Source organism: Dromiciops gliroides, chromosome 2, assembly GCF_019393635.1.
Source record: "Dromiciops gliroides isolate mDroGli1 chromosome 2, mDroGli1.pri, whole genome shotgun sequence".
Taxonomy (NCBI): Eukaryota; Metazoa; Chordata; class Mammalia; order Microbiotheria; family Microbiotheriidae; genus Dromiciops; species Dromiciops gliroides.
In genome coordinates, this window is record NC_057862.1 from 186,274,967 (window position 1) to 186,294,355 (window position 19,389).

Genomic DNA, 19,389 nt, shown 5'->3' on the forward strand with positions numbered 1-19,389 from the left:
TCCATAGTTTTGATTCTTTGGCCATCATTGGAATTCCATAAACCACAGCCATATAGTGACCAGGAGAATATTTATATTTAGAGGTGGGAGGAAACATTTATGTTAGGAAACAGCCTAGGATTGTTGAAAGTAATGCTCAGGGGCAGCTAGGTGGCACAGTGGATAAAGTATAGGCCTTGGATTCAGGAGGACCTGAGTTCAAATCCAGCCTCAGACACTTGACACTTACTAGCTGTGTGACCCTAGCCAAGTCACTTAACCTTCATTGCCCCGCCCCCCCCAAAAAAAAGAAAGAAAAGAAAGTAACGCTCAAAAATAATCAAGCCCACTTGTCTCATCTTCCTCTTCCTATTCATTATCCATCTGTGATATCTTTCCAAGGTATATGTACCAATCTATTAGCCCAGTGGAGTCACTATGCAAATACATCTTGCTATCTGGGCAATAAACATCCTTTATCCATTTGGATTTTCTTGTGTTAGGCCATTCCTTTTGATCTCATTGAATGGGCCCTGTGAAATTTGAGGACTTGATGTAGGCAACTCTATGTCATATACAACCAGGAGAGTCTGAAGAACTTTACCATCTATTGGGAATTCTTCTTAATTTGGATCCTAACATCCTTCATAACCTTGATAAATAACTTTGGTGATCATATCTTTCTGTTTTATGACTTACTTGATATTGTTAATCAGAATCAGGTTATTTAACAAAGCTATCTCTGGTTTCTTTCATCTTTCTAAGAATTGCATATTATCTTAACTACATATTGTGGTTACCTTCTTGATAGAATGCCTTTTAAAGTCTTTTGCTCTACTAAATCAGTGTTTTCAAACAAACAGCAGGATCTCGTTTTCTTTATACCTTTTTATTAATTGTGTGGTAATGATCTGTGATTGAAATTGGCCAAAAACCTGCCTATTCCTTTATCTTGGACTTAGTAAGACCTGGAGACAATCAGCTTCTATCTCTGTGGCCAAGTGTAAGTTAATTAAACTCTCAATTTTGAAGAAAACTCTCTAAAAACACAGAGTTTCTCAATCTGAAATTAAAGGTCCAGGCCAAAAGTAAAAACACTTTGATTGGTTTAGACAATTCTCATAAAGTTATGAGGAGATAAGAAAGTAAGCTTATGGATCAGTAGTTACTGATATCTTAGTTCCCTTTTTTGTGTAATAATACTCTCTGGATTTTTTCCAGTGCTTTAGTATCCCCCTGTCTCTCTCAGAGATTAAAAAATTGATCCTTCGGTATTTTCAGAATTGTGTCACCTTGGATTCCTTCTGTCTGAATATATACCTCATCCAACCAGCTGCTCTTCCCAATGTCACCTTCTTAAATCCTTTTTTCTTCAAGTAGCAAATCCGGTACCCAGGTGTTGAATCTAACTGTAAATGTCCCACAGTCATAGATGACAAGACTATAGAAACATGGGCAGACCTGTTCCCTGTTGCATCTATTTGCTTTCCTTCCTATTTAATTTCCTGTGAAGGTTTCTGTAGGCTCACTGATCAACATACAGGCTTTCAGGTTTCATGATATATCTCATTAGTGTAGATACTCCCTCTGCTGAAGCAGATCACACAACCTTTCTATGCCTTAACAGTAGGACTTCTTGAGTTACTTTAATTTAAAATATACATATATATGTATATATAGGTACATATATGCTCATATTTATATTAATGTCACCTGGCAGCCAAACTTTAGCTAATGAGCCTCTCTGAACTTAGCCATGTTGGCCCTCAAACAGGAACCAAGTTCATTACCAATTACATATGTAAAAACCTTTCAGGTTGGTACAGCCTACTTAGCAGTTGTTCACTTAGCAGATAGGGTGCCAGACCTGGAGTCAGAAGATCCCAGTTCAAATTTGGCTCCCCAAATTTTAACCTGTTTGCCTCAGTTTACTCATCTGTAAAAGGGGCATAATAATACCATCTACCTCCTCAAGTGTTGTTTTGAGGATCAAATGAGATAATAATTATAAAGCTCTTAGAGCACTTTGCCTAGCAAATAGTAAGCACTATATAATATTAGCTATTGCTGTTATTACCAGAGATGTCACTCTACCAGTAAAGAGAAGGATCCCTTCCCCAGGATCCCTTCCACACTATGATAAGGCACCAGGGGAGGGCTTTAGTATTTGGGGTGTGTGTGAGCGTATATAGATAAATATGAGTATGTGTGTATACAAGATGCATTTAGAGATAAGCATACATATGCATATATTTCAATACCAAAGCCCTAAGAATTTATACTTTAAAGTTCTTCAGATTTTTCCATTTGGAAACAAAAACCAAACATAAAGGCTAACCTAGCCAACCAAGATACTGTACTTCTTTTTATTTGCAGATACCGTGAGACAGAATACATTGTATTTTGAATTAAATTGACCATAGTGGCAGAATTTTATAGTGCTCATTACTATGATGAGGATTGCTGATATATTATTATTTTATATGCATTTGCACATGGACTTAAATAGACATACTTTACATATAAACATGGGCAAACACATTTTAGTAGGGGACTCTTGGATGGAAGAGTTATTTACAACTCTGTCCAGGAACACATACAACAGTGATTAACAAGTATATAGCCAATCTACAACAAACAGATTAAAACTAAATAAACGATGTCAAAGTTTATTTTAAAACAATTACAACATGTTGTGTGTTTCTCCTGAGCTGTGTGTTTGAAAATGCATTCTTCATAAAAACCACATGCAAGGCTTTTTGATGGGGAAATAATCGACTCCCCAAAACCACATGCCTGCACACATCTTTAGAAGTTAACCCAGACCCCACACAGATGTTCCAATTTTTTTCAAAGATAGTTCTTTACTCCTCTCCCTCCCCACCTACCCTGGGGGCAGAGTTTATTGTTAGCTTAGTAATTGAGAGACCCCATAGGGAGATAAATTGAGTGTTGGCTTAAGAGTCAGGGAAACCTGGATTCGAATTTCTCCTCAGACACTGTGTGATCCTGAATAACTCACACCAACACTTTGTAACTCAGTTTCCTCATTTGTAAAATAGGGCAATAGTCCCCTACGTTGTTGTAAAGATCAAATGAGATGTGTGTCAAAGCTCTCTGCAAATCTTAAAATGCTAAATAAATATCACCTGTCATTACTTTTCTTCTTTTTGAAATAGACCTGTGATTTCTTTGGTTTAGGGAACTCCCAGTGAGGAAACTCCCTCCCCCAAAGCATTATCAGCCAAAGATCTGCAATTTAAAGTCTTAGAGAGTTGCCTTAGGTCATTGAGGGTTTAAGAGACCTGCCCAGTCTGGTTATTACGGTGTCAGAGATGGGACTTTGAACCCAGGTCTCCCTAATTGTGAGGTTGGCTCTCTCTCCACTATTCCATATTGTCCCATCATTATCATCACTATTGTTTTTGTTATCTCACTATTCTCCTACTGTTCAATGGATTTCATATAGACACAGTCCAGGTACAAATCTCTATCCTGCTCTTAGTTTTTACACTTAACATTTCAGAGACTATAATAAAGGTAAAGAATATAACTGCTTTTTATAGTTGAATAAAAGTATTATTAGCTTCTAATTGTTAATAATTAATAATTGTTATGAGGCTAAAATGGGAGACACTGACAAATTCCATTTCTACTGATAGAACTCCAACAGATTTTTGTTATTGCTATTGAATAAGGTCACCTGTTCACAGGAAACAAACTTTAAAATTCATTTCCTCTCCAACTCCAAATTCAGCAATTTAAAAGTCACATCTTGTTGGCACCCACTGGATTTCTACAGCAGCACTTAGTACTTGGTGAGGACTCATTAGAATTTTTCTGCAACCATCATCAGTTCTCATCACTGGCTCGTTTCTATGGGATTCTCAGTTGCCTGCTTCCATTTAAATGGGTCCATTTATTTAATTGTTTACAGGGATTTGTGTATTGTTCCAAGGTTTAAAAATGCCATCCTCCCAATTGCTCTCTAAGGTACGAGTACTATTCCCATTTTGTAGATGGGCATGCCAAGGTTCAGAGAAAGTGAGGTGATTGGGTCAATATCACATATTTTGTGAGTAGGGGGCAGCTAGGTGGTACGGTAGTTAAAGCACCAGCCCTGGATTCAGGAGGACCTGAATTCAAATACAGCCTCAGACACTTGATATAACAAAATAAAATAAAATAAAAACACTTATTTTGTGAATGGAAGAGCCAGTACTTGAGCCCAGGTCTTCCTGAGGTCAGTGTTTTTTCTCTTAACACCGTGTCTCCTCTAAGGACAGCAGTCACCTGTTCCTTTGAGGCTGGGTTACCAAAAAGAAGATATGACCCCTTCTGAATTTTAACTAAAAGAAATGCTATTTAGGGAATCATTTGTAGGGAAATCACAGGATGAGAAAATGAATATGTGGCCCCCTGATTATGTGAAGACACCTGAAATATTTTCAGAGCAACAACTGGGCTTTTGGACCCTAAGAATCAAATTGGGGGGGGGGGTAGGGGTAGTCTGGATATTTAACTTTTTCCATCTGTTTATTACCATTTGTGTGACCAGGTTACAGCAGAGCTCTGGATTTACTCTTTTCCTAATGTTTAGATTCGCCTCCATAATTTTTGAACTCCTTCCCAGGATGAAAAATTCCTCTTATCTTCATCCAGTAAGTCCTCAACTTCAGCTCTCGCTACCTGTTTTCCAAGTGGCATAAACCTGTTCCCTCACATTTAGTCATATATAGATTCCTTTGGCTTCAAATTCAGATTGCCTTTAAAAAAAAAAACTTTCTCAAAATAATAATATTCCTATTACATGGAATAGATACATAATAAACTATTCAAGTATGAAGCCTGCTAACTTCATATTCCTGAAGTTGGTTCCTTGTGGACTAATGGACCATTGAGTGACATAATATATTAGCTTGTATATGTCCTCTCACTCCTCTGGGCCTCAGATTTCCTAATTTGTTAAATGGAGGGAATACTAACTTCTCATTTATCCTTTCAAGGAGCTATAAAATAATAACAATAATAATGATTGCATTTATGTGGACCAGGAGGGAAATGAAGGCAAATTTATTTTATAATTAATAAAATGTTACCGGAATCTTTTCTAAAATTGTTGCATTGGAGCCCAATACGGAGGCACCTGAACTTCAGATTATATGGATTTGAGTAGAGAAAAGGCTTGGATTGAGTGATATAGATCATAGTTTTGGGGGCATGGATGGTCCATATCTGTGAGTTTGGTCATATACATCAGGTTAGGCTTTCCTGACCTCAAGTCCAGCTCTCCATCTATTATCCCACACTGCTTCTCATATTAGAAAAATCTCAGTTACCTAGGACTCTAAGGGAACATATCATGCTGAATAACTGAGAATTTAAAATGCAACTTTAAAAAAAATAATTTAACCATTTTGGATGGAAATCTTCCCAGAATATATTACTTCTTTCTTTCTTAAACAAGATGCACTGAACATAACTTAACCTTTTCTTGTTGGCTTGGGATCATCATTATGAACTTGTGCTGTGATTACTGTGCTATATAAAAGCAACTTGAGGGTGGGGACTGGTCATTTTGGTTTTTATCTTTCTATCTTATCTTGCATTCAGTCAGCATGCAATAGATGCTTGTTGTGTTTAATTAAGCTGTAATGCAATTGTGTGCTAAAGGCCTTTTGAGGAATGTCAGGCCACAGTAAGTGACCTCAGGCTGAGATGCTTCTTGATTTTGTGTGTACTTTTCATAGTGAGTCTACATTTTCCCTTACTACCTTTGCAACATGATGCTTAATACACAATCAGTGGTTAGCATTGTCTGTAGAATAAGAGTAAGAGACTTAGAGGCATTCCAGTATATTATGTCCAAATGTGTGGACTTTGTGAAGTGTTTTGCCTCCTGAGAGGCTTTTCTTTGCTTATTTATTTATTGTTAGCCACGTTCCTGCTATGTGAGCTTGCTATGGAGCTGAATCCTAGATAGGAGAACTGTTACTATATATTGGTAGATCAAATGAGATACTTGTAAAGCACTTAGCACGGTGCCTATTACATAGTGCTGTGTGTTGTTCAGTCGTTTTCCATTGTGTCCAATTCTGTGACCCCATTTGAGGTTTTCTTGCCAAAGATACTGGAGTGATTTGCCCTTTCTTTCTCCAGTGCCTTTTATTGATAAGGAAACTGAGGCAAACAAGGTGAAGTAACTTGCCCAGGGTCATGGAGCTAGTAAGTGCCTGAGGCCAGATTTGAAATCAGGAAACTGTTTGAATTGTACTGGCAGCCCCTAATTCTTGATCCTTGTCTCTGCGACTCTTCAGAGCTTGGAGCCTGCCTCTCAGAAAGAACCAACTTGTTCCCAGCATCCTTTACTTCATTCAGGACATCACTTCCCAAAGGGGACAGTGTCAACTTTGTGAGCAGCAAGGTTTAAGTCATTCTCACATACTGATTTCCTTTGCCGAGCTCATTTTCCTGTAACTAACTGGTCAGTCTAGGTATCAGGGGAAGGTTAGTCACTTGGCACTGCCTCTGCATTATCCTGTAATTTAGAATGAATTTCCTTCTTTTTGTGTTCCCCAGCAACATCAAATGAATTAGAGCTGGCAGAATACTTCTGACATTTCTCCCTTTTAAGACAAAAGGATGACTTTTCAAATTCAGATAATAGGGTTGTTTGTTTGTTTTTAACCACTTTAAAAAAGAAAGAAAGAAAGAAAAGAAACCCAGACCTGTGATTTCATCTGATTGGAGAACTTCTAGGTTGGAAACTCCCTCCACTGATACAGAACATCAATTCAGCCTGGCACATTAGGCATTTAATAAATTTCTATCAATTGATTTTCCTATAACTTATAGTATTACACAGTTGCTTACCTCATTGTGGTGACTAGGTAGTACAGTGGATCATAGTGCCAGGTGACTCAGAAAGCCCTGAGTTCAAATTCCACATCAAACACTCACTAGTTGTGAGTTCCTGGGCAACTCATGTAATCTCTCTTGGTCTGTTTCCTCATAAAATGGAGACAGTAATAGAACTTCCCTCATAGGGTTGTTGTAAGGATCAAATGAGATAACACATGTACAGTGCTTGGCAAACCTTAAAGTGCTATATAAATGCTAACTTATTATTGTTGTTTTTGTTACTTGGAAGCACTTAGGTTAAGGTTGGCTAGATGGTGCAGTAGAGTGCAGGGATTGAACCTGAGTTCAAATTTGACATTTACTAGCTGTGTGACCCTGGGCACACAGCTACTTTGTTTCAGAAATGGGCCTTGAATTGGCATTGGTTTCCAAGGCCAACCCTCCAAGTCTTCCATATCATTACCTGTCTTTCACTATACTGATGCAAAGTAAATGTAATGTATAGGATTTTTAAATTGTCAACAAAAAATAGTTAAAGATGGGCAATTGTTTTTGGATGTTGGAAACCATACCTCTTTTCAGGTTTAGAAATGTCCCTATTATGCTTTTAAAGCTGTGCATTTGAGACCCAGTTGGCAAAATCTAACCTTATTGTGTGAACCCTTTCACATTAAGGGTCAAACTTGATTCTCATGGCCTTTGGGCAGGTGTTTGAGTACCCAGAACAGTAAATTCCAGAACATACTAGGAAGGTCACAATAAGTCTTTATCCCTAACTACTCTGTACTCTGCTCAAAAGAATCGCAGCTGGGATGGAGATCATGAAGAGCCAAACTGGAACTTTGGACGACATTTGTTTCCCTCAGACAAGAAAAGGGAAAAAAAAAAGAGAGAGAGAGGGGAAACACCAGACACTTTGGACTCTTCAATGAAATATTTTCTGGCTTTGGTTTAAAACAAAAGGGCTCTAGAAGCTCAAAGAACTCAAAGACTTTGATTATTAATTGTGTACATGACCTTTCATGACAGGGGCTTTTCACTTTCCCAATCTGACTTCACTGTTAACTTTCACCTCACCTTTAAAAAAAAAAAAAGAGTTTTATTTGTTGTTTTTAATGAGTTGAGGACACCTTCTTGGAAAGTAAGCTCACTCATTCAGAAGACATTTACATCACAGTCTCTGATAAACTAATATCTGCAAGTTCCATTTTAGAACTTTGATCTTGCTAACTGCTCTCAAAGCGTTTATACGGTATCAATTCTTGTTTTATCTATACTCAGGTGAATTGTAGATCATCCCTAAACTGGTGGGAAAGACTGCTGTTCCACAAATAGACTTACTCTATTGTTTTTCTCATTCCCTCTGTTGCTGGGACTCAGTTTCCTTTCAAGCATCAACTGGCTTCAATGTTTGTTGAGAAAGGAAGGAAGGAAGGAAGCAAGCAAGCAAGCAAGCAAGCAAGCAAGCTTGAGGATGTCTCTCTGGTCTTTTCAGTGTTATCCCATACTGCAAGATAAAAACCAGCAGGCATCAGGAGAAATTCATTGTCTCTACTCTTTGGACTCTTCTTAGAGACCGCTTTTCCATTTCTTTAACTCCATACCTATTTGAGCTTTGTTTGAAGTATTGTCAGAGAGTGAAAGCGCATGAGCATGCAAGTGTGTTTTTTTGTATTCTCCACAAACTAGGCCCTTTCTACTGGCTTAGAGAATAGAGTTGACTATATAAAGCTGCTCATCACAACTGACCTTTGCAGAAGTAGGTGTGTGGCTGGAAAGTTATGGATAGCCTCCTCTGATTCTTGGGAACTTGGAGCAAGCTCAGAAATGCCTCAGCCTAGCAGTCAGAAAATTTCAGTTCTCAAACTGCTTTTGCCACTGGGACACGTTGGGAAATTGTAGGAGTAGAAAGTTGTTTTAAAAAGTCTATTGCTACACTTTGCACCTGGTTAAGCATTTAATTCCCTTAACCTCTCTGGGCCTCCATATTCATACCTGTAATGTCAGAGGGTTAGACAAGATAATGTTTCAATTCAAAAATCCTGTTATCTCTCTGTTCCCTGATAGAGAAGCCGCTTGGGATAGCCAAGAGAGAGCAGGCCTTGAAGCCAGGAAGAACTGGGTTCAAGTTCCCCTCCTCTGATACATAAAGGAAGTATTATCTAGAGTGAGTCATATAACCTCTCAGTGCCCTGAGCAATTCTCAGACTAGAAAAATCGCAGAGAAGGTAATGGCTTGCATTTTTGCAGAGGGAGTTTCCTGACTCAGGAGTTTCCAACACCAAAGAAATCACAGGTCCAGTGAGACTAATCACTAATGTTAGAGTTATTTTTTTTTTAAGTTGAAATACAATTTACAGTAAGTACAAAGCTTTTTAGGGTGGGATTTCTGTTTTGCTTCACAAGCGACCTAAGCTCTTTAATGTTTTAAAAATTAAAAGGGTGGGATGGTGTGTTTACTGATTATCCTGGTTTGGAGGGGTATGGGGTGGGGCTAGACATTGTGTTTCCATTGAGCAGCCTTTTCATGTCCTGCAGCTTGTGACATGGTAGTTCACACAGAGTGCATCGTGTACTTGCTCTCTGAATTGTGGCGGTGTGTGTTTTTGTTTTATTAAATCTTTTAAAATACTGGGCTAGTTGTTTACGATCCCCATATATTCTTTGTTCTTTTTTGGTGACTGGCCGGAACACATTTTCCCCCTTTGTAAAAATATTAGTGCCTTACTAAGGAACAAGATGGTCTGCAGAATGGCTGCATTATAAACCGATAGGCCCTTTGGAGCCCATCATGTTAGGCCTGTTGGACAGAAGGAACCGAGGCACTGTCTCAGAAAATGAAAAGTCAATTTATGACTGTTCAGAGGCTTTGTGCCTATGTATCCTCGGTGACCACAATGGAGTTTTCACAATTAAAGAATGTCAGAACTTGCAGGGATCTTAATGACTTGTCTAGTACAAAAAAAAAAAAAAAAAGAATCTCCACTGGAACCTACATGACAAGTAGTCATCAAGGCTCTGCTCTGAAGACCTCTAGAAGGGGGGGGAACCCGCTACCTCCCACTACCATCCTTCTCCGTCTGGATAGCTCTCATCATTAAGAAGTATTTCCTTACATTAAGAATCTCAAAATATCATTTATGTCCTAGTCATGTTACCCTTTGTAGAACACCAGGCACCAAGCACCGTGTCCTCTGATAACATTCAACTGCCTGCATTGACTTCTTGCTGTATGCTACCCCAGGTTAGTTACTTGAATGAGAGAGACCAAGACAACCTGCCTTTAAGCAGTGTGGATCCCTGTTTGTTGGTGCTAACAGATTTTTCTCAAGCTTCCTTCCTTTCTGGGGCATGGTCTAAGTCTCCCATTGATCTCAAAAGAGACTTATTACAGGGGACAGACCCACAAAGTGTAAAGTTATAGGTTCACATAGAAGACCTTGTTATATGCCTATTTTAATTGTATTGTTATTATTATTATTCAGAAAAAAACATTCAATGAGGATGCTGCCCTAAAACTTCTGGTTCTAGAGAGTTTTAAAAGGTGCCAGAGAAGGACCTCAGCCGCTAACTTGCCATCAGAACGTTTCCATTGTAGTTCTGCCCCATATGAGTCGAGAGACCCTTTAAAAGTCTGAATTGCCTTCGAGAAAACTTGGCCACCCCAATGATATGAGTCCCAAATAAACTGTGACATGACATCCTATTGAACTTGGTCCTGTACATACAGTATCTAACAGCTCATCCTGTACTGTTATTTTTGGCAAGTTCACTATAGCATATAATAAATCATTGAATGAAAAAGCTTTTTGGCCGAACATTGTTCAGCCTGCTGTTAACGTAGACGACAGAGAGCGGTTCTGTTTTTAGACATCCTTTGACTAACCCAACATTCATAATTTATGATTTCACTGTAAAATTCCTGCAACACTACACCAAAAGTAGTGCTGCCCTTTAATTAAGTGCTCTCTGTAGGAAAAAAAAAAAACAACGTGAAACTGATGGGCAAAACATATCTGCATATACAGTGATTGATCGAGATTACATCTTTATGAACCCAGCCTAAAGGTCTGAACTTCCTGAGGGGTAGAAGAGTCTCTAGGGCTACTTCCTGAGTTGGAGATCAGTCAGTGTTAAGAATATGGGAGGCATTTCTAAGACACTTTTTGGAATCATTGAGAGTGGAAAGTTCCTTTGGAAAAGTCTGTCTCTACACTTAACCACCAGGTTACTTGTACTAAGTCCTCATTTTCTTGATTAAACCATATTATCAAATTTCACTTTGATCATTGATTCAACAATGGAGGATGCCTTAGAAGCCATCTAGTCCAATCTCATCTTACAGATAGAGGAACTGAAGCCTAGAGGAAATGAAATGACTTACCCAAGGTCACCTGTATAGCATAAGAGCCAGTCAGTTTCCTCCAACTTCAAATCCAGTGCTTCTCTGCCACACTTTACCATTGTGCCAGAAGGAATTGTTGGAGGGTGAGTTTCCAATTCCACTTAAACATTTCAACATCTGGAAGAATTAGACAAGAGGGACCTTCATCCATATGGAAGAATATTTCTACAATTTTTTTAATTATGTAAGAATATTTCAGAATTCTTTTTTTTCCTTTATGGAAAAAATAGAATATAATCAAATACTTTTTTTAAAATTGTTTTGGGGGCAGCTAGGTGGTGCAGTGAATAAAGCACCAGCCCTGGATTCAAGAGGACCTGAGTTCAAATTCATCCTCAGACACTTGACACTTACTAGCTGTGTGGCCTTGGGCAAGTCACTTAACCCTCATTGCCCTGCTCAAAAATAAAAAAAAATTTTTTTTTAAACAAAAAGTCTAAGCCTGCCTGTACTGAATTCTTGCTGTATGCTACCCCAGGTTAGTTACTTGAAGCAAGAAAATGTAAGTTGCTTGAGGGCAGGGGAGATTTGCCAGCTTTCCTTTATATGCCCAGCACCAGCCACACTGCTTTGAATGTGTCATGTACTTGTTGAATTTAATAAAATTCCAGACATTAGTTTACTCATCTCTTAAACATGCACTTCACTCATACCTAACTTTCTGAAATATACTTAAGAACAAGTGATAGCATCCATTAAACATTTTAGGATTCTAAGGGAAGTAAGTAAAAATCTAGATAAACATTGATAGTTTAAGATCAATTATATTAGAATAACTAGCACTTACTTTAAGGTTTTAAGTAGCTAATATAATTTAATAATTTAGTTTTTTTAAGTGTCCATTTATAGAATGTAAGTAGCTCACATAATAGCTTTAGAGTTTGTAAAGTGCTTTACAAATATTTCATTCTATCCTCACAAAGACCTTGTGAGGTAGGTACTGTTATTATCCCCATTTTACAGATGTGGAAACAGAGATTAAATAGTCAATAAAGTGTCTTAAGGCCAGATTTGAACAGGTCCCATACTCTACCTATGGGTAGCTAGGTGGCACAGGGGATTGAGCACCAGGATTGGAATCAGAAAGACGCATCGTCATGAGTTCAAATTTGGCCTCAGTCATTTACTAGCTGTGTGACCCTGGGCAAGTGACTTAACCTTGTTTACTTCCATTTTCTCATTTATAAAATGAATTGGAGAAGGAAATGGCAAACCACTCTAGTATCTTTGCCAAGAAAACCCCACAGAGGGTCACAAGGAGTCAGACATGACTAAAACATCTTAACAACAACATACTTTATCTACTGTGCCACCTAGCTCTGTGAAAATTCAATCACTCTATATCTAAATAGCATTTCTAAGAACAATCTTAAAAATAAAACACTGTAGCCCCAAAAGGTACTCTGTTTAGAATTTTTTAAATTGCTATGTGACCTTGGGCAAATCACTAATCCTCCCTGGGCCTTTGTATGAAAATGGACTGAACTCTAAGGGCCCTTGCAGGTCCAGCTCTCACTAATCTAGGATGAATTTCTTTTCTCCAGATAGTACAAAACTATTTAAAATTCATGTTCTCTCTCTCTCTCCCTCTCTCTCTCTCTCACATAGATTTGGTCCTGGATTAGTGATCTATTGGTATGGATTCATTGAGGAGCTGGATTGTAACCGAGAAAGGGGCATCTTACTCAAAGACTGCTTCCCCACTGACCTTGTCACCCTAGGCCAGAGCATAGTTCAGCCCTGAACCATACTGGAAATGACGCGGGGAGGAAGCGGTGAATCCGGAAGCAATTTGACTTTCTCAAAGTATAAACTGCTGGCAACATCTGCCCTGAACTTCAGCTGAACTCCTGCTGCCCGTGGTCACACCAGTACCTCTTCAGACAAATATCAAGAGTTTCTGTTTTGTTTCATCCCTTGTTGATGTGAGCAGCTAAGAACTACAGACATAACCCACTCATTATCAGCATTTCTGTCTCTGTCAAACAGTTGGTTTATAGATAGTCATAATCTTTCTTCCTTCCGGATGGTTTCTCCTTGCCTGTAGAACAAAAGAAAAAATGTGGAGACTGAAAGGTGTGATTTTCAATTCTCCTCCTGGCTGCAGAATCACCCCTTTTATTATTTTTTTTTCAAAGCTTCTATTCATTTTCTCTCCTTTCTCCTTTTCTCTTCCTATATACATATAGATAACCAGTATTTTATTAAGGTAATGGGCAGATCTAGTTCAAAACAAGAACCTTTTCCCCCTCTCCCTTCCAAAAAGCTAAGAAATGATGTATGAAAATATGATTTCACTCTTTACTAGAACAGTCCATTGTCATCAGGTGGCACAGGGCATAAGGCGGGCGTTATGCTTAGAAGCTACATTGTCCACTCTGAACAGAGTTTCCTGACTTGAGTGGCATTTGGCCAAGCTGTGAGCAACATTTTATGTGAATTTCCTCTTTTTTTACAGGAACATCTGAACATCAAACGTGTTTATGATGATCAATTTCAAACATTTTTCAGCACCACAATTACAGTGCATCTACATTATTACACTGATTTTAGGGATTGACATTTGAAGGGAGGCAACTTAGATCCAATTAGAGGTTCAGTCAAAAGATTAATTTAAAATATGCTGGGGGTAAGCAGGTGTGTTGTCCAGTGCTTATGGGAATAAAAAATAAAAACCAAAGTCTGCTCTCTGTTTTCTACTTGTCTCTCTGATTAAGCAAATTGCCCTAATAAGTGTATCAATCTATTAGTAGTTAAATATACAATTTTATAAATCTTATTCCAATCCCCACAATTGCCTGGCAGAAGTTCTTTTTGAAAAATTGGATATTTTGAGCTGAAGAAGAAATGGATAGATGATCACACAAAAAAAATTACATATTTGGGTATTGTTTTTAGTTGTCATCATTTTAAAGAGAGAAAAAAACATTCTTCCCCCATCTGCCCCACTGTTTTCTACTTTTAATTAGATACCTTGTAGAGCAGGTTTCATTCTACAAGCAAAACGCCAAAAGATGAATTATAACCCTCTCATTTAGAAACCCAAGACCATCCAGTTACACCCATAGCCACTGTGAGTAGTCAAGGTGTATCGGTTCCCATGATGACAGATTAATTTCTAAGCAGAGCCATTCTTGTAAATATGTAGCTTTGAAAATATTAATTAAAATGTTACTTTTGCAAATGTCTAGAACTCATTTCCATTCCTCACCTCTCTCAAAGATTAACTCTGGTTTTATCTTTTACCCTTCTGGCAAAAATCTTCAGATTACTGTGAATAGTATTGAGAAATAAAAGACAAGAATGGGAAAAACAATAAGACTTTGTTAACTATTTTCATCTAAATGGTTTCCATTGTAATCCTTTGTATTTTATTTTATGCATTTAAAAAACATAACTCTGAGAAGAGGTCCACTAGACTGCCCAACACATACATGGCCCCAAAATGTTCAGAACCCCATCTTTAATATAAAATGTTTTAAGCCATACTTTCTCTCCTCCCCCCCTCCCCAAAAAAAAGTGTTTGTGAGATTCACTCATTAGAGCTGAATTTTCTTCTTTAGGAATGTTAAATTTATCTAAACAGATGCTGAAAATCCTGTTAGACCTAGTCAAAGATTTGTTTGTTTTACATTAAACAAATTTATGATAAAGGTACACAAATAAATAAGACTGGTCTTATTCTTTGTATTTTTTCTCTTACCTGGTGCTCTGATATTAACAGGTTGTGTGGTGGTATTGGTGTTCTCAATCAAAGCCCTTGCTCTCCTGTGGATGAGGGAACTTTAAAAATTTTGTATTTCTGACACAGAAAGGAGACTGGTAAAAATTGTGCCTCTTGTAGTCATTTTACTGATAATTTTTACTGACCCTTTCCCTCATGGAAAAAAAAAAAATTGTAACTGCTTTCCCTTCTGCTTTTAAGCCTTAGAAAGGACAGAATGAGTGAGGAGTGGTGGCATATGCTTGCAATCCATGCTACCAAGGTACAAGGAACGAAGGAAGGAAAAGAGAGAGAGAAAGCAGAAGAGAAGGAAATGCCTTCCCTCAAACAAATGGAAGCTTAATTGTTAACTCTTGTTTTAAATGCTGCAAAATACTCTTTTGTGCATTTTTCTCAGTTTATTGAATGTAAACATCAACTTAGAGTAGAAGCAATGGCTGCATCTTTTTATATAATGTTGTAGTCATTAGAACCTTAACATTACGGCCAAATCCTGTTTTATGGAGTATTCTCCAGAATGTGCTTAATGAATTATACCAACCCAGAAAACAGAAGTGCACATAAAACTGAATGATGTTCTCCCTGGTATATATAGTCTTGCCAAGCATCTGCTCTCACAAATGCCATGATAATGCCTGTATGAAGCCTTGAACATGTTCATGTAGTGTGGCCTAAGCATGGAGCCAGACCCTCAGTCCAACCCATGTAACATTTGGACTTGATAGAGAGAACCTGCCCCCAAAACTGAGACTGGAGAAATTCTGGAAATCAGGATGATTTTTGCCTTCCAGTGAGAAGGCGGTATCTTCCCTGTATTTCTACAAACTAATAAGAGAATGCAGTCCAAAGTAGGCAAAACAAGGGAGCAAAATCAGCTGGTACTTCACAAGGCAAATATTTTTTTTTAATGGCTTTATAGACTTTTGAGTGAAGGTACAAGGCCTGAAGAATGGAGTCAGTTGTTCCTTTTGGGTCTTATGGGAAAAGAGAGTTGCATGAACTCTTTCGGATCATTGAGGTGCCTTAGATGAAATTTATCAAATGTTCCCTAGGAAACCCATGTAACAACTTATAGCCCAGAAGTTAACAGCTAATTCAAACCCTACTCATCAATAAATAAATAAACCAAAAATAACCCCCCGCCAAATTAGCACCTACTATGTGCCAGGCACTGTGCTCACCAGGGAATTGGGCACATTGTTCCCTCTCTGTGATGAACCGAGAACCATATTCTCCTGTCCTTGACTTTCCTCTTCTATGGACCCCACTGTTTTAATTCATTTCATATTCTTTCACCCTGAACATGCCTCTTCAAATGGATTTTCATATCCTCTTTCCTTGTCTCTTTTGATCTTCCTATTCAATGTTTCCCAGCAGTATCCTTTAGCCAGTTTTTCTTCCAATATGCACATTAATTCCACTGTTTCTCACTATTTCTTAGCTCATTTTCTTTCTGGAAAATGATCCTTGGGTAAAAATGCATCCACTTCCTCTACCATGTATATTTAGAATACTAGATTGTCTTTGGGCATGAGGTTAAATAGTCCAACATTATTTCCAGGGATTCAATCCTGACATGTATCACCTATAGGAATAGGGACTGTACACACCTGTGTTTTCATCGGTATTGGAAATTCAGGGGTGAGGAAACTTCCTCTAACAATGCAGCTCATCACCTTCTCTGCAACTCAGAGTCTCTTTAGAGAGTTGCCTAGAGCCCCAAGAAATGAAGCAACTTTGCCCAGGAACACAAATTCAGTATATGCCCGAGGCAGGATTTGAACTCAGATCTTCCTAGCTTTGAATATTCTCCACTATACCACATTCCATCAATAAAAGTTCTAACCCAGATAATACTGTAAATCACCACATAAGGAATGAGGTTGATACATTAGGTAAGCCTTGGCTAAGAAATCCAAATATACAATGTTTGTTATTACCACAATAAATATACATGTTGCTCAATTAATGAGAATAAATTTTCTGAATTAATTTTAAAATCACTCCTGTTTCATTTATCTAGATAGGCAATAAGCATTTATTAAGTACCTACCATGTGTCAGGCACTATGCTAAGTTTTGGGGGCACAAAAAAGGGACAAGACAATATAATGGGGGGGGGGTGGCAAATGAGCATTTCCAAATTGATCTTCACAGGTTCTCTCCATCCCACCTAAAATAAAATTAAAACTACTTCAGGATACAATGAGTCCAAAGAACACAGTGGTTCTGGAGTCAGAGGACCTGGGTCCCAATTCCTCCTCTGATTTTACCTAGGTGACCTTAGGTAAGTCATGGAAATTTGCTGTACCCCCATTTCCTTATCTGTAAAATGAGGAAATTAAGACTCTGATCCCCAAAGTCCCTTCCAGCCTTGGATCCATGGTCCTCAAAAACTGACCGTTGAAATCCTTTGACTGGCTCGTCAGAGCTTCGAATTAAGACTCAAATCGTGTTTCACTACAAAGGGAACCAAGTGGCTGACAATAGGAGTTTGGCAGCAATTTTCTCCTTTGTGGAGGACCTGTCTATCTGGACAATCTGTATAAAGTAGACCCCGCTTGGGTTCGGGAAAGGTCACATGTTACGCAAAGTTTGGATACTCTCGGCATGCTACTCAAAACTAAACCTCCTGTGCATAGTAAACATTATTTGAACCTGTATTTTTAAGAACATGCCAGGATCCCAAAGATTAAATAAGGAAGATGTAATTATGAACTAAATAATAAACAGACCGGCTTGGGTTCCCCTTGTGTTTTTTACTTTCCTGCTATTGTTTCATATGCAACTGCTAGACAATGAGCTGCTTAGGTCAGGCTCTATAAATTATAGTTTTAGTACAATAGTAATCCCCTAAAATTATTTCAGAGCTTGATCAAAGCACTTCAAAAAACCTATTTAAACTTTTCCACAGGGAAGGGGAAAGGGGGGGGAGGGGAGGGGAGGGGAGAAGATCTCCTTCCGATGGTTTGTTTCAGTTAGCACAAAAAGCTTTGGTCTTGATGTGATAGCTGTACCCTGAGGAATTCCAAGTAATCTATTAAATACGCCATTTTCCAAGATAACCTGCTGCCTTGCACCATATCATAACATCAGGTTAAATGAATCCAACTGCTTTTTAAAGTAGTTGTTTAGTCATTCTATTGAATAATATTTGAAAAAAAAAATAACAGACATGGGAAGTAGGTTATAGTGTTAGGAAGAGGCAAGAAAGAACATTTTGAAACACTCTCATAGGTTTCTAAACATATTTTTATGATTCTCAAAATATTTATTAAGGTTATTTCATTAGCTCCCTGTGCCTTAGACTAAAACAGATAGTGGTGGGCATTTTCTTAAAATTGATTTTTAATTTTTTTGGTCTGATCTCAGTTTATTCTTCTGATGAAGTGAGGAGGTTGGATTAGATGGTCTTCAATGTCCTCTGTGTTTTTATCTGTGTGTTGAATTTATGATGTGAAAACTTCCTCTATCAGTGAATAACACTACCTCCATTAGATTCTATGCTCCTGCAGAACTGTCTTGAGATACTTGGAAGTGAAAGGACTAGCTCAGGGTCACATAGATTAGTGTCAGAAGTAAGATTTGAACCCAACTTTTCTTGACTCCTAAACTATCTGTCATTCTGCTCACTGCAGTATACTGTCTCATTGTCATTATGGGAATTAAATTATGATCAATACTACAGTCCAGTCATGTTTTTCCATAATATTCTTCCCCTTGATCATTTGGGTACCTCTTGAATTACCACTTGTCTTTAGTACAAATGAAGGGAAGCTACAGAGTGATGTCCAAGTAAAAGCTAGTATCAACTCAAGGACGTGGGAATACTTTTGTTGTTGTTCAGTCATTTAGGTCACGTCCAATTCTTGGTGACCCCTTTTGAAGTTTTCTTGGCAAAGATACTTGAGTGGTTTGCCATTTCTCCCGCTCATTTTACAGATGAGGAAACGGAGGCAGAGTTAAGTGACTAACCCAGGGTCACAAAGCTAGTAAGTGTGTGAGACTGAATTTGAACTCAGGTCTTCCTGACTTCAGGCCTGGTATTCTACCCATTGTACCACCTGGCTGCCCTATAGTGATACTATTGAACTGCAAAAAATATCTTGCCTTCCAAGGAAAGGGATGATATTACTATATCAAGGAGATTTTTTTTCCATGAAGGCCACTTTAAGATGCTAACTTGAAATGAAGTAAAGTCAACTAATAATTCAAGTTCTGGGTTTAATTGAAGGCTGAATGTGAAGCCAATGTCCATTAACCTAAATCTGAATTAATTCCTTTTAAGCCTCTTTGAATAGCAGTATTTCTGTTATAACCAACATTTTTTATATTTAAAAAAACCTTTGTAATTTTTAGACTACTAGAAACAGATGAATCTACAAAAACAATTTAGTTTGTCATAGCAGCAGGCTTTCTAT

At 38.0% G+C, this 19,389-nt stretch overlaps 1 protein-coding gene across 5 annotated transcripts in view; it reads left to right on the plus strand.

Annotated features, from left to right (window-relative positions):
- CDIN1 (CDAN1 interacting nuclease 1) overlaps positions 1 to 14,917 on the plus strand; it is a 295,396-nt gene extending 280,479 nt beyond the window's left edge. For all 5 annotated transcript variants that reach the window (XM_043987895.1, XM_043987890.1, XM_043987891.1 and 2 more), the window contains one exon: positions 12,854 to 14,917. In XM_043987895.1, the coding sequence (XP_043843830.1) occupies positions 12,854 to 12,989 (136 nt within the window). In that variant the 3' untranslated portion in view covers positions 12,990 to 14,917. The remainder of the gene's footprint in view (positions 1 to 12,853) is intronic.
- The last annotated feature ends 4,472 nt before the right edge of the window (positions 14,918 to 19,389 follow it).